Raw genomic sequence first — 16,780 nt, forward strand, 5'->3', positions numbered from 1 at the left:
TGTGCTAAGAGCGGGTGTGCTGAGATGGCGTGGCATAATGTGCGCCGTCTTCCCACATGTCTAGTACTGTAGGTTGCGTAATCTTGAGTTTTGGAGATGCGTTGAAGTGAGTGAGAGATGAAGTATGGAGTGGATGCTAAAACATGGTTGGCTTTGCTTTGTACTGCCAATGTGAAAATATCAATGACACGGCATAAAGCTGTATCTTTCGCTGCCAAGTCTCAAATTCAACAAAATGAATTTTTTTTCATTCAAATTTGCTGTTTCGAATTGCTCGATAATTCGGAAAGCTTTGTGGCCCCTTTTATGTAAGAAAAGTCCATCAGCATCTTTACTTATCTTGCATAAAATATTGAATTTCAATATAACCACATTTCGATATCATGAAGCAAATTGCTGATTTTAACTACTTTGTTATATCGAGGTTTAACTGTACAGTTGAATCTCGGTGATGTGATCATGGGTCATCTGAATTTTGGGGTAATACAAAATTTGGAAAGCTCTCAGCCAAGAAGTATTAACAAAAATATGTTCTGTTTCAGGACGACTCAAGTGCTCTGCAGGCTGTAATAGATATGAATTTTTTAGCCTCAAGTAACAGGAGTACATCTATGGCATACAATTATGAAGTCGGTGTAAGGAACACTGACTTTCCATGATCCTCAAGCCCCTGCCATTCCAAATGTCAAAAATAGGTCTTTTATTTTGTTGGCGTTAATGTTTCCACATCGAAGTGATACATCACTCACCTAAAGCGGTTTTTCTCAATGTACTGGTAAAGGCATGGTGACAGGGGAACTTCGACAGTGGTAACGCTGTTGTGCTGGAGGCAGAAGAGCTTGCAGCCCCCAAAGCCAACCACAAAGCCCTGTTTGAGAGCAGAATGGAACGAAAAAGTTTAGCATTGGCCGTACTACTAACAATGGCAGCAATTGACAGACATGCAAAACACAGAATAGCTGGAGAATGGCCTAACTTGCTCAACCCTATGATACTCTAATCACCCTAAGATATGTGGCCGAAGGAGGTTCATAGGAGGACGACACAACGAGCTATGGAAAGAAGAATGATGGGTGTAACGTTAAGGGATAAGAAAAGAGCAGATTGGGTGAGGGAACAAACGCGAGTTAATGACATCTTAGTTGAAATCAAGAAAAAGAAATGGGCATGGGCAGGACATGTAATGAGGAGGGAAGATAACCGATGGTCATTAAGGGTTACGGACTGGATCCCAAGGGAAGGGAAGCGTAGCAGGGGGCGGCAGAAAGTTAGGTGGGCGGATGAGATTAAGAAGTTTGCAGGGACGGCATGGCCACAATTAGTACATGAGCGGGGTTGTTGGAGAAGTATGGGAGAGGCCTTTGCCCTGCAGTGGGCGTAACTAGGCTGATGATGATGATGATGATGATGATGATGATGTGGCCGAAGAGCTTAGCCGTAACGGAATGTATGCACAGACCAAATGGACCTTTCTCTGAAGAAAATGAGTGGATTCTATGGTGTCTCATACCTAACATTGAGAAAAGAAAGTGTCAACAACCTCCTCGAGCTGTAAAGAAACGAGCACAGAGGTTTGTCCGTCACGTCTGCCAAAGCACGAATAAACCTGTTATGAAGTGCACCTACTCTGGAAATCCCCTAGGACAGAAGATGGCCAAACAAAACGTCTTCCTCAACTGCCCATGTTGTCCATTGACCCTGATGGCCTCTGAGCCTGGCTCCATGATTGTCACCATAACTCGCACCTCTCTTAAATCACAGAGGAGGTTCACTAGAAATGACATCACAGATGATTTCTTTCTTATCTACTGGATAGGTCTCCTTTGTGAACTACCCTTGGTGTATGCTTGAACAAGTTCAGTATCACTATTTAACATAAACAATATTCCCTTTAGTGCAGTAGTGCAGTGAGCAGATGGAATAACGTCTGAACTTGAGTTTGTTGGCGCAGCCTCTCAATCATGAGATCATGACAGAGGAACAGCTCAAAGCACGATATACACTCAGCGCTGATGTCTTGGCCTTTGCTGTCTTTTCATATCTGTCTTATCTTTCTTGTACAGTTTTGTACTGTTCTCCTCTATCACCTTTTTATGAACAGCAGACCTTTATGCTTTAAAATTTTGTGCAAAAAACACACTGCTGCACACTCAAGAGGCTAATTGCATTACTTAACAAGACTCTTGCTAGCTATCACCAACTTGGGCACCTATGAGTCAAGATGCATAGTATGCTCTACTCTTACTGAAAGGAACACCAAATTAGTATGCAAGCACTGATAACAACTCAGTTAATATATGAAGGTCTAGTAAATATTTTTTTATCGATAGAATGTCTGTCAAATAGAATCAAGTGCTTTTTCCCTCTGAAGCTGAAGAAATAGTAAAGTTGTTCTAAATACCAATGTAGTTTTCAGTTTAATAGTGTACCATACTGTGCTTAATAGCAATCTTTTATTACTTAGAAAGTTTTGCTTTCCAGTTTGCTTTGAGGCAATAGGAGGGTTTTTACAACTTTATTGCAGGTTGTTTCTGTGGGTTATCGGCGCCAACGGTAAACAGTTAAAAAATTGGGAGGCCCACAGCAAGCTCACTCGACGCCTCCACCGCTCTCCCTTTTTTTCTATGTCCGTGCCCATCTGCCACCCGCGTAAATGCACCAGCAGCCAACGGGTCAGTGTGCTATCACATGATATTTTCATACCCTCCACGTAAATTCAAAGCTAGTCTTGTGACGCATTGCTTGAAGCTATAAAAAGAGACTGCTGAGCGCCTACAGACGACGTTCGGAATGAAGGGTCACCATACAATATTTAGCGAAGATGGCGGCCACGAACAGCGGTCATCCTGTGCACTTATTTTCATTGGAAAGGCAGTTTGCCAGCTTTCTGATAGTGGTGCGACCACTGTGAATAGATCTGCGTTGACTCGGTATGAAACCGTCACTTTATATAGATGCCAACACCTGACAATGGTGTGGCCAATGGTACGGCCGTGATGAAAATTCGCTGCTGGCCGATGTGATTACGGGCAGCAAAACGTCACGGAAAGCTTGTCACTAATGTTCCTACAGGTGACTCATAAGTGATCATGAGATCACGGGTATGGGTTAGATTGACGGCCACAGAAGCGGCGTTCGGGTGCCCGGTCGACCAGCCCGCAACTACAGCAAGCATGCGTGCCAAGTTTGTCCGTGTGCTCGCATTGGGTAGAAAGCTGCAAAATGTGCGAATCTATTTGCGTGAACACTTAACTTGCGTATCCGATACAATCAGTGCGCCCACTGACGGCTGATCGGCCCGATCTTCACAAATGCTTCCATGCTTTCCACATGCGCCTGCTTTTGTTGTTCCCTCCATTTGCGTACCGTTAATTTTTTCAATCGGTCCGGTTAACCTGGCTGCACCTAGTTCAAATAGATATCGCTCACCATGGTAACGGCTCAGTCATTCACTGTGGGTATCAATTATTGGAAAATCACATATTCTGAAAATCGTATACTAGATATTCGATTTGCAAATTTAATTATTCAAACATTCGTTATTCAATTCGAAATAGAATATTCCAGTATTTGCATACCCCCACAAAGGACAACAGGGTGAAGTGCAGATCTCCTGCAAATGGGTATCTTTTGCAATAAACTTGAAATAAGACAACAATGATGATGATTAAAATGTTTCAGCTACTATGGATTTTGAAACTTGATATCAGATGCTTGATAGCAGCTTGAAGCAGCTGAATTGGCACCTGGAAGACCAGGGGCCGCATTTTGTAAGAGTTCTTTTCATCGTATACTTTTAATTACTTATCATATATTTTGTAGAGTGGCCAATCACAGCAATAGCAAGAATGCAGATCTGTCTGGGCCAATAAAGAGGATTAAAAAAGAAAGGGAAACATGATAAGTGTCACACAATGCGGTCCAACAGCCCTGTCACAGGCAAGCATTGCAAAAAACCTATGAAACTTTTGTCTGTTTTTGATCTCACTCATTATTTGACTAGACTTGGGTAAACCTTGAAGACTGACGAGATGTTGAGAAGTGACAACACCAACCTCCAATTTCTGTCTCAGCACGGGGAACTCTCCAGCCTTGACGGCAAGCGTGCCACTGCCAGTGAAGCAGAGAAGCTCAGCGTTCTCAGTGTTCCATGCCACGCTGTTGGCGTTGGGTTCCTAGAAGAGAGTGGCACACCTATGCTTTCCAAGACTGAAAGGAACTCAAGTCATTACGCAGTGAATTGTGCATTTGAAGGATGACTGCTAGCGTCTTTCTTTTCAATACAAAGGAAAGTGGAGCAAGAGCTAAAAGCACGAAGCCTGACAGGGCTTTTACTCCAGTCAACACTTCAAGTGGAGAAAATGCAACGTACGTGCAATGCAATTTCATAAAACTGAAATTGTAAGTATGATCATCAATTATAGGATAACATATAGAGGAGCAATGTAAATCAAACAGTAATTTGATACAGAGATTCTACAAAAACGGATCAACAGTGAATTAATGCACACAAAATGTAAATGCAACCCTACACATAACGTATTCAGAACAAAGACAGAGCAAAAAATAAAAGCGATATTCCCCAAAGCACAAAAGAAACGCTCAATCATGTACAATAACACATACTGGCATCAATTTTCTAAGGTGCTTTTTATATATACATTCATTAAAATCAATTTCCTGCCGAAATACATTTAACAAAATTGGAACTTGGTAGTTCATATACTTACAAACATCCCATTGCTGCAAAAAAAATTATTAGGGGTATGCAAATAGCTTTTTTTTGAGACCAAATCAAATGCAAATGGAAAAGTACCAGGAGCAAATCAAATCAAATATTGAATAATTTCCTAATAGGTTGCAAATAATGTACAGCCATTTACACCATTATTAATATAAAGTGATGTCCACGTCCTAGTATATTCACAACTTGCAGATTGCACTGTAAGTTGTGAGAAAAGTGAAAGCACAACTTTATTCAGAGCACGAAGAAAGCATCATGAACAAATGAGCAGTTTGCAAACTTGGGGCGCATGAGTGAGTACAAATGATAGCAGCTAAGCTGGAGAAGTACAACTCCCTGAGCAACATACCGCAGCCTGCTCCACTAAGATATGCTACCGTGTATTAGGTCTAGTATAGCCACCGGGATTAAACTTGTCATACTTTTGCTCGAGTTTTATGTTTGATCAACATCAGTTGCTGGTTTAAAATACCCGAAAAGTATTAAAAATATATTCGTATATAGAAGAGTGGCTATTCGATGCAAAGACAAAAGTCGAATTTGACAATAAACGATTTTTTGTTCGATAGTCTCCAATACAGTTGATCCTCATATAACAAAATGGTACTTTTCAGAACCAACTTTGTTGTATTGTGAACTTTGTTGCGTCAAGTTTTTTGTCTTTCACTTGTGCAAATTATGTCGTGCATTCCTAAATCTTTCCCGACTCGCTACATTTTGCGTATGTGTGTTCATGAAGATATCAAGCAAAATACCCAGCAAAAGCAGCGACGAGTATAGTATGATCACCGAAATGCCCGTCATGCACAGTCACAGTCAAATGAACAGTCACCACATTTTATTCTGCCCTTGGGCTTCAGAATTGTTGAAAGCGTATTCAGCGGTATCTCGTACCTCTCGGCCACATCTCATCGTCTGCTACTTCTTTGGTTGTGCTTGGCGCATTATAGCCTGCACGGCTGCTGCGCCATAAAAATCCTAAATCATCATCATACTTCTTTGGTCATCTTGGCTTTGAGTTCTAAGGAAAGTACTTTCCTTTTTCTTTTTTTTCCAGGAGGCAGCACTCGTTGTTGCACCAAAGTTAGCAGCAACACGATTACGAGGCAAAGAAATTACTGTCTTAGCACGTCTTTACGTGCCAACAAACAAAATGGACACTCGAGATTGCAAAACGCTACTATGCATGTCGAAACATCACTCAAGACATTAAAACTTCATGTACGCTATCTGAATGTCTGTACGTCCAGGAGCAACGAAAGAGAAAAATTTCCCTCTTTTTTTTTTTTACCTCTCTTGCTCCTACAAACACCCCTCATGTTTTTACAAAAACCAAAAACGGTAGCACTTTGCAGGTGCCCCCTAGAATTTGCACAAATTTATTTTTTGCAATCACGAAAACTTTGCTGTATCAAAACTGCAGAACAAAACTACAATGTTACACACAGGTTCAACTGTACTCACACACCCCTTGTTATGCAGAATTCAATAGTGGAGCGCTCTTGATTAATATTAACCGCTGGACTTCTTTAATAACGTGCCCATCAAGCCAGTTATGCAAGTACATATTTCTACATCTGTTCTGCTACTGAGCACAGGGTTGCCAGGTTTGATTTCAGGCTGAAACAGGTGTGTTTCGGCGAGGGCGAAAGACAACACTTGTGCCCAGGGCTTGTGCTTAAAGGGAAGCTGAAGAGTTATCCAGAAAAAATGAGTGAAGAGCTGTACGTAATGGTTTTCAACCCTCCGAATCCAAATATTGCATCGAAATTTTGCGAAAGGAAGCGCAAACAGATTTTATTTCGACGAAAACAGCAGAAGCAGACTCGGGCAGCTCGCGCGCCTCGTTTCCGCCTGTGATTGGTCGGGCGCCTCGTGACATCAACATTGGTGTTCGTCCGGACCGGCCGCTGCTGCCACACATGAAGCACGGTGCAAGGTGGTTTGGCGCTGTGGTTTGGTGAGACGGTAATGGTAAATTTCGAGAGCTTGCGTTTCTCTAAGGAGTTCGGTGTTGCTCATTACATCTATACGTAGCCGGCCTCCCCAAGAACCAAAAGATGCTGGTAGCAAGCAGTACTTTCAACGCGAACGAAAGCAAAGTGTTAGCATATCCTCGTGTTAGAAATGTTCTTTGCTGAGTATGTTTTTTGCAAAGCTCGATTCAGCGATCCAATGAGTTCGTTTCTGGGCACACAACTGTGCCGTTATGTTCCTACATGCCTCCTCGTGGAACGTAAGGAGGGATGCGATCGTCGACATTTGTGCGCTGCCCCAAAGCTGTCGGCAATCTAAACAGGAAAAGTTTTCCGGCTCTTGTAGCACGTGTAGTGGCCTTCATCAGCGCGCCATCCGCACTTTACTCGTAACCGTAGCCGTAAAGGCGGCGAATTCTGTCGTCTACATGAGACAGCCGGTTTCTCTCCGTGCGCAACGGGGAGCGCAGCGTCCTGGCCTGCGCCGGCTTTCAAACACAAGAAAACTTTACACTTGCACTGCATTATGTTAGCTGCATGTTGGCTGTTTCACAACACACGTGCGAATAGAAAATTTACGGCGGTTTGCGACCAAACCTGCGCCAAGGGTGGGAGATGAACATGTACTTTCCGTTCAGCGTGCTAACACGAAGGAGCTAGCTATAAATCAAAATCCAGGTTTGGACAAGTTCGTGTATTCATAAAGTTTTCCAAGACCAGTTACCATCTGTCCGCCCACACCCGTTCCGCCTTTTGTGCATTCGTTGCCCCGAACTTTTCGCGCTGCGTTTAGAAAGCCTGCTAACAGAAAGTCGTACTCACTCTTTCACACCTTATTGATAAACTCTGGTAGTAATCATCGTCACGAAAGTGGTTAGAGCACAGCACTGTTGTTCTTGAGCGCTTGAAATTCTTTCGACTCACAGCAGCCCCCCACTTAGCTGCAAGCTTCTTCTTTTGTGGGGAGTAATGAAACATCGTCGCGGCCGCTGGTGTTCGTGCAACCTAGGCTGCACAGAATGCCGGCATGATTGGTCCACCACTTCAATTGATGCTGCGCACGTCAACTACCACTCTACATACACACAAACAAAGGAATGCAGGCTCGAGCGAAGCAGCTTATGACGACACGCACGCAGAAACAAGCACGGTCAGGCACGGTCGTGGAGACTGTGAAGGAGCGGAACACCAGTGCTGACGTCACTACGGCGCGGTTTCCGGTCTCCACTCGCATTGTCAGCATCAGCAGCAGCGGGCGGCGCTCGACGGGGGGCGGAGTGACAGCGAAATTTTAACCGGTGATTACGTCGTTCCTAAGTCAAAAATCCCGCACAAAATTTTACGTGCATGGTTTATAAGGTTCCCACATCCGTATATGAGCGTCTTATTGAATTCGACAGACTCTTCAGCTTCCCTTTAAAACAACCTTTGACAACCTATGACAGCAACCACTACAAAAAGCTTATTCATATAAAGTGAGCTGCATTACATGCCCCCCTGAGATGGTGTGGGAACAAACGAAAAAGCAACAACAATGTGGTGATGGCACAAAACATTCAGCTACAAAGATGGAAGCCAACCAGCCTGCAACACAATGTCTACTTGCAGTGATGAAGCACACAAATTATGGCAGAACAACAGTGAAACTGGCCTCAAAATGTACGACACAAGAACAACTGGTCAAAAAGTAAAGATCATTGAAATTGCTTTCACAGATATCAGTAAACCAGTTGAACCTTAACTTAACAAAGCTGTGCTCGCAGCAAAACCTTTGCTAAATTATTAATTTCATCAAATCAAGATTTCCAGCCTCAGCAGTAAAGACTGCTTTACAGGTTGTCAGAAAATTTATTGTGGATAGCATCTTGTTGGTAAACATTTGCAAACAAAAGTGCTTGAGGAGCTTGAACAATATACCTGCTATCGATAGCACTGATCAGGTGGTGTGCACAGAAAGATTCTGTCTAGAGCAAAGCCTTTACGCAGACTGCAAGACGAACTAGCCTGTGTGTCTGTTCAAGTCTCTGTATAGAAAACTATTACACAGGACAAGAGTAACGTGCACAAAAGGCATGTACTACCTGGAAGAGCAGCTGCCTTGAGGCCAGCTGGTAGACAAGGCAGGTGCCTTTCTCATCCACAACTGCGAGGCGTGTGCGATCTGCACTGAGGTCGAGGCAACGCACTGGGCTTGTCACCTGGGGTTGAGGAGAGTCATTAAAGGAGCTGAAGATGAGAAAGAATTACAGTTGAAGACCATTGTAACAAAGTGCTTTGAACATCCGAAATCCTTCATTATACAGGTCACTTTATTGTAAAAAAAATCCCACACCACACCGCTCGCCATTAACCAGGCTAAGCTTGTCCAAGAAAAGAAAACCTTTATGTAACATTATATCAACACAGGCATAGTAAAATGAGTTGCTTATTTTTCTGTGCACGCTTCATCTGAAGAACCATGTGACTGCAATCGACCTTACTGTGCCAAGGTTAAGGGCGTGCTCTGCGGCGAAACGTGAGAGTGATGCAAGGTAAGGCTAAAGATTGTAGCATGTCGCTATCACTTCCCTCGCCGTAAAATTTTTAATTTAGTTTACAGACTCTTCATCATGACCTCTGCCTTTGTCCATATTCGTGTCCTTTTCGCTCTAGATAGCTTTGAAGATGTCATCAAGATGATTACATCATGACATAGTCATCAAACGTGACATAGTTGCCAGTCACTGCTCCTGCTGCTGTGTTACAACAACCAGCGTAAGAGTGGAGCGATTCCTGGAGCAGCGCAGCATGACTTCATTAACACTTGCTGACATTGGCGTGCTTGTCAGGTGCGTTTTCACGCAGAGCTAGCACAGAGCGCAGGTCAGTAGCATCTGCAAAAGTCATGCAGCACTGCTACATGGCGCTCAATGTAAAGCAACCCTTCAGCCATTGGGCACACCTAAATCTCGTGCAGCCAAATCCGTTGTAGTAGTCTTCGTTGTAGAGGCATTCACAGTACATATGAAAGATAAGCACTTGGCTGGGACGTAATTAATTAGGGGTGTGCAAACACCGAATGGTATATTTTAAATAGAACACTGAAGAGAATTGACAAAGAAAGCCAAATATTGAATCAAATATTGAATGCCAGTAAATATGCCACAAAATTTAATGCTTACAAATTTTGGGAAAGAAAAAACGGTATTGCACATGCTTTAAAGCAACAAGGATGTAGCATGCCATCAGCTAAATTCAGCACATAAAAATTAAGATGTACAGTATAGTCTATTATTGTTAAAGGAAACTCCAAATTAGTATGCCAGCAATGATTACAGCTCAGTTCCAGAGTATGAAGGTCTGGAAATACTGGAAAATGTCTGTAAATAAGATCAAGTGCGTTTTTCCTCCTGAAGCCAGAGAACTAATTGTGCTGTACTGAATGCCAGTGAAGTTCTCAGTTTAATAGTGGACCCATGTTTTATGGTGATCTTTTATTGGGGAGAAAGTGTTGCTTTCCAGTCTTTTTCCAAAATACGAAAAGGCTTTCCCACGATTACCGGAGGTGAGTTACTGTAAGGTCAATCTGTGTGACAGACGAAAGCTGTGACCATGCATCATTTAACTTTGATTACTGCTCCAAGGGTAGCCATCATTGGCTCTGTGTGGGCAGGTAGACTGCATTCGGTGCCGACGGTAAAGAAGCAGGCGCCGTTTCATTGTCTGGTTTGGCATAATTTGGCATCTGTTGAAAAATTCTGAAATCAGGAGGGTCACAGCAAGTTCGCATGACCTCCTCTACTTTGCCACCAGCACAAATGTATGCAGCCGAGAGGTCAGCTCACTATGGTCACAAAACAGTTTGGCGTCGGCCTTATAAATCCAAAGCTAGTCTTACGAGCGGCTGCTCAAGGCTACAAAAAGAGACCAATGCACATCTACGAACGGCATCGGTAACAAGAGGCTGCCGTACAGTGTGGACGTGCCGCAAAGATGGAGGCCAACAGCAACTTTGTTTCCTTCCTGTACACTCGCATTCGTTTGCGAGGCGGTTTCCCAGCTTTCCGAGTGTCGCGCAGCTTCCGTGAATAGATTTGCATTGATTTGGCACTAAACCGTAACTTCAGGTGGTAGGCCACATTCAAAAGTTAACTTTCTTTCCCAAAATTGATTTTTTTTTTTTACATTTTACGTATGCCCAAACATTCAACATGTTGCAACAAAAATAATATTCCTATCGTCATTAGTTCTGGAGTTACAGAGAGTTTTCCAACCCATACCCTTGCATTGCGAAATAAAAAATCAGGACTATTTTTTTAATATAAATATTATTCAAAATACTTTTTCTCATTTTATGTTGTCGCCCAGCAGCCACATGAACATAGGGAGACTAGTGCATTTCCTGGGGGCTCCAGCTATGAAGCTGGCACATTTTAGGCCTTTGTGTAGTTTTGACATCTTTCACATGGTTTGAAGATTTGTTAACATTCTTCTTCAAACAAGATTTTGCTCCCCCTCATGTTACGTAAACTTTGATCACCCTTTTTTAATTAAAATTTTGATACGAAATTTTGCACACTCATTCCTCGCATAAGATATGTACAATGAACTAGAACAAAAGAAATTGATGCAATATTTTTGCATTTACCACTCATTTTACAAATGCCATATTTTCTGGTCTATAACTCATACCTTTGTATAAGACGCACCCCCCTGAAAATGGCAGCTTTTCCGAAAATAAAAAATGCATATAACTCACGCCAGTGTATAAGACGCACCTGTTCATTCGGTAAGCGATTTAAAAACTCGTTGAGGTTCAGGTCGTGAGAAAGTATGATGAAAACAGATGCTTGCAGCGGCTGCACCTCTGCACGCATCCTGCAATAGGCAGTGCTGACACGCGTGCAAGTGCCTTCCAACATCTAGACAATACTTTTCAGAAGTACAGTTAAACCTCAATATAACGAAGTAGGTAAAATCGGCAGTTTTCTTCGTTATATAAAAATTGTGTTGTATTGAAATCCAACCTTTTATGCAAATAAGTAGTCATTGATCAGTTCTTCTTATACAGAGAGGGGCCGCAGCATTTTCCGAACTATCAGGCGATCGAAAAGCAAATTTGTATGAGAAAACAATTCATTTTGATGAATTGGCAAGTCAGCGACGAATGATACAGTTTCATGCCAAGTCGACGATATGTTAACATCAGCAGTACGAATTAAGCAAAGCCAGCCATGCTTTCGCGTGCACTACTGGGGCGACGCTATCATGAAAACCGCTGGCAGCTGGGAGAGAATGCTTTGTATGCCTCTCACTCTAACAGGTTTCCAAAGCTCGAGATTACGCAACCACCAATACTAAATACGCAGGAAGACAGCTTACATGATGCCATGGCGTCTTGGCACGCCCACTCTTTAGACACGCGGCAGATAACCTCTAAAGCAGGGTGTGTGGCTGTGTATGCGCGCAGCCGCACTTACAGCCATGCGCAGCCACGGCCGGGGTTCATGCCAGAAATCGAGACACACACCAACTTACCCCGCCCTTCGCGCATTCTTGATCGTGTTACCATGAGTGAGCTCTCCTCCCCCTCTTTCCCTTTGCTCACAGGGAAGGCGGCCCCCGTGAAGCCACCATCTTTTTTTTGTCTCCACCTTCACACACTTTCACTCGTACTTAACGCACACAGTGCGTGAGGCACGATAGGATCTTATTGCACTTGGACTTTATACGAAACATGATGCGGCTCCACTTCGGCTGTCGCTCTTGTCGTGGGGTACGCGATTTGAGAGGCGCGTTTGCAAGCAGCCGCTTATATTTCAGTCATTTGACCATCTGCGTCCGCGGAAGTTTCCATTTATTGTCTCGGCATTCTTTTGTGGCGGAAGCAAAATTTCATTATATTGCAATCGCATACAAATGTACTTCATTATGTTGAGGTTCTTAATACATGGCTTTCTATGGACAAGTGGTTATAAAAAGTTAAATACTTTGTTACATCAAGAATTTCCTTATCATGAAGTTTGTTATATCAAAGGTTTAACTGTATTTTATTCCGACAGCACGAGCGATACTATTGATAGCTTACATGACGGTGTTTAACCAAAGCCATCAAAGTCGTCCTCCTCTGAGTTGCTTACAAACAATGCAGCTACTTTAGGTTGGAGTTCTGCTGGCACATCACTGTCTTCTGACTCACTGGTGGAGTGTACTGGAGGCTTTGCGCCAGTCCCAGATCACTTTCTCACTGCATTTGAATTCTCTCCCTGCTGCTCGGTTTCCACGCTCCACTGCAAATTCAACCGCACTGCCCGCAGCTTGAATTTCGCTTCGTGACTTCACTGACTTTGCTTCACATGTGACGTCACAGTTAGCGAGGCTGCGATGACATGCGTGAAGTGCGCAGGAACAGCGGCAACTAGTGCAATGAAGTGTAGTTGCGGTGCATGGCAGAAGGTGACATGCGGTGGAGTGTCATTTGATGCTCACTTGATACAAAGGGCATGGCCATAGCATACGGTCCGATTTTCACTGTATATAAGTCGCATCATTCTATAAGACGCACCAACGAAGATGTCAGAAAAGGCAATAAACAGAAGATCATCATAGTAATGGCTAATCACAAATGCTGCTTGTATAAGAAGATTTATAAATTCAAATCCTGCTTGTAATGCTGTTTGTGCCAAGTCAGAATAAGTCAGAACGAATAAGTCAACGTCAAGATATTGTCGACGTGGCATGAAACCGTTTTCATTCATCACGGACTCCGAAATTTATCAAAATGAATTGTTTTCTCATTCAAATTTGCTTTGTTCTATTGCACCATAATACAGGAAATTTTGTGACCCCTTTCCAGGTAAGAAAAATTGATCGGCGACTGTACTTATTCGCATAAAAGGCCAAATTTCCATACAACGAAATTTCAATATAACGAAGCAAATTGCCAATTTTAGCGACTTCGTTATATTGAGGTTTAACTGTGCTGTTCTAGATTGCGTGCACCTCGTGTATTTTCTTGTTTACATGGGACTTAGCGGCTGAAAAATGTATCATATGATCACAGTCTGGCGATGTTCTGAACGCTGTTGCCGAAAAATCATGTTTTCCGGAAACGTAAGAACCGGTAAAGAATAAGCGTAACTCTATTTGGTCATTTTTTGTGTTCTCGATTGTGAATGTTGGCGCCGGGAAAACGTACATAGTGGAAACGTATCAGTGAGGTTCCGCTGTACTGGTGCTTCAGGATAAAATTTTAAAAATTGACCTACTCTTCTACCAAAAAATGGGGGTAAGCGAAGCTTGTTCTGCATGCACCTGACCTTCGTCACGGTTACGCAACCCACAGGTAATGGTGCCGGAATTCTTTGGCCTCCCGCTCCCTAAGCTCAGGATTTTCTCATTACTGTTGGATTGCCTGGGCTCGGGCGGCTTTACAGGCGCATTTATAATCTGACATTATCAGTACGTGGGCAAGCGTAGCTAGACGCCGGGCGCATTGGAGCGCATTGGCCGCGGTCGATTACGTTGGTGGCGCCAGTGCATCGAACCATCAGTCAAACTATAGACGCTGTTGTTCTCACGAGCGTGACGTGACGTGTGCAACGAACGTGACGCAATGTGTGCATGCATTCACGCAATGTCGGGCTATATTTAGGCTTTAACGGCTGGACTGGTGAGCCGATGGCAAGCCCTTTCACGAGCGAGCGTTCGCCGCCGCTCGTTGAATGCTGCATGTTCCTTGGGGGAACGCGCGTCACGTGGCTTTCCCGTCCATTTTCCAAGAATGAACTGAACAGTAACGAAGCTGTTGCAGTATGCACGAAATGCTTTCCTGCACAGTCCCTCCCCAGCGGAGGTGAAACAGCTCTGATTGGTTGCGCAATCCTTGCTAGACTCACGCTCCAGCGCTGGCGCAGCTGTTAACTCATCAAACCGCGCTTTCCCGAGGCTGCTCTACTCTGGGAGCAACTGGGTTTTAGTGTGACCACGACAATGCCACTTGTGAGCCAATACAAGCTTCGCTTGAAAATGCCAAGCCTTTACAGGAAACTGAAAGAGCAGACTGAGACAGAAAAATATGGGCAGCAAAACATGGACAGACGGGCAGAAAAAGCCTGTTTATCGTGTTGCAAATTTCAGCATTTGAAGCAGCAGTGAGCTCTCCCACGTACAAGATGGCAGTTAAAAATCGATTGCTTGCGAGAGCTAAATGTTTAGCTAGATATAGCAGAGCTACTGCGCAACTCGTGGCAAACATTTGACAGTGACTGAAGTGGCTTCTCACTTCCACCACTATATTTACAGAAGTCGTTTTCTGATTAGGACTAACTCTGCTTCCCCTGATTCGGCTCCTCTTACTTAGGAATCCCAAAAGGACAGCTTGCCGAGGGTGGTATCTTCAAGCAATCAATTCCGGGGATACCATCACCTTTGTAAGATACAGCACAACTCAGCACCAGAAGTGTAAAAGTATACGGCTGACGGCATTCCAGGCACTGTTTGCCAAGTCACAAAAATCTCGTAAAAGTGATCGTATCCCTGAAAGTGACCACTCAACAGTGCGCCATCATTCAGCATGACCTATGACGATTTGTGTGAAATCACGTGAAATTAACTGCACCCCAGAAGTGATAACTTCAGAATACGGCCCCAGATGTCTCGCTGCTTCCGCCGATGCCTGCAGCTAACGTGCTATACCACCGGCGGCATGCATTTGCGTTCCCCGTGAAGCTGAGGCACACACCTTGACGAGGAAAAGCGGGAAGGGGTTGTCCAATAGCAGCTGCAGCACCTGCCCGTCCCGCAGGCCAACCAGGAGGCCCTCACGGCCAACGGGGCCACCGAGAGCCCGGATGTAGCGGATTGCCGATGACAGGACCCACTCCCGTTCACAGGCACCACCACGGAGACGCAGACACTGCAGCCGCCGTTCCTGCAGTCGACATAAAACGCTGATTGGCAGCCCTGAATTTGTACAAAGGTTACCACTTGCCATATGCCATAGTAGTGCAGCCTCGTGAGTCAAGAAAGGGAAGCCCCGTAGCACCTGCTTGCAATCTGCGTGGCTGTTTTCATCAAGCAAAAGTGACTTGATGGCATTAGCTGCTTGAAAAATAGGGGCAAGAGAGGAACTGTGAAGGGACATTAAATTTTAAAAATAAATTTGGCTACAATGCATTCGATGACTCAGCACATGGTAACCCTACTGAGCGCACGTGGCCACATAACCATATAGCAGTACAGGCTGCACTGCAGCTGTCTGCCCTGCAATGCTTCAGCGTCACTGTAGCATAAAAATTATGTTGTAAAATAAACAGAAAAATAAGGGGGTAGCGTAGAAACAGAACAAAAAGCAGTAAAGCGCATGGGCATGCAGTCTACAGTTCGGGCCAACAATGAACTGCATGCATGTGGACTAATGCATACGAACAGCGCCTCCTCTATTTTTTCTGTGCCTGTTGCGTCGCACCTATTTCCATTGGTGTCCCATCATCACTCTGTTGCTCCAACTGACCGCATGACATCAGTGTGACATCAGGGATTTCACAATATTATTGCATACATGCATCATTTATATGCAAGCAATGTTTCCATATTGACGATGGAAACACTTATAATGCAGTTCAATTATTTCATTATTACTAGATCATTAAGCAGACTGGAGCAGACTGGAGTTAAAATGATGTCGAAATTTATGACATCGTGGGGAGCTGGTGTGAAAATTACAATATGGCATTGCTACCTGTCTTTCCTGTTGTTTGTGGTTAAGTAACCCTCCACCCACAGTGAGACCGACTTATTTTGCATTGCACAAGTCTAAGCTACAAATAAAGCCTGACAATGTTTATCGCTGTTGTCTCTTTAAATGGGCCATAATTTGACTGAATACAAAGGCACTGACAACATGCAAAGCGATGGCAGAACCAAACATGAATGAAGCTGTGCAGCTGCCAATCCACCGTCGTGCTTGTCACACAGTCCCAAGACGATAGATACACAGTATTCACAACTCCTGCTGCAGAATGCACCAATGTATGGATTACATGAAGGAAACATGCCACCGTACTGTACGTGCTGGGAT

The 16,780-nt window shown here is 43.9% G+C and overlaps 1 protein-coding gene across 5 annotated transcripts in view; it reads right to left on the bottom strand.

The window, feature by feature from the left end:
- Oseg1 (intraflagellar transport protein Oseg1) overlaps positions 1-16,780 on the bottom strand; it is an 88,486-nt gene that overhangs the window by 48,958 nt on the left and 22,748 nt on the right. For all 5 annotated transcript variants that reach the window (XM_075704291.1, XM_075704290.1, XM_075704292.1 and 2 more), the window contains 4 exons: positions 15,443-15,631; positions 8,802-8,918; positions 4,056-4,175; positions 750-868 (listed from right to left, as the gene is read on the bottom strand). In XM_075704291.1, coding sequence (XP_075560406.1) covers positions 750-868; positions 4,056-4,175; positions 8,802-8,918; positions 15,443-15,631 — 545 coding nt within the window. The remainder of the gene's footprint in view (positions 1-749; positions 869-4,055; positions 4,176-8,801; positions 8,919-15,442; positions 15,632-16,780) is intronic.

The sequence above is a fragment of the Dermacentor variabilis genome, chromosome 9 (genome assembly GCF_050947875.1).
Source record: "Dermacentor variabilis isolate Ectoservices chromosome 9, ASM5094787v1, whole genome shotgun sequence".
Classification (NCBI taxonomy): domain Eukaryota; kingdom Metazoa; phylum Arthropoda; class Arachnida; order Ixodida; family Ixodidae; genus Dermacentor; species Dermacentor variabilis.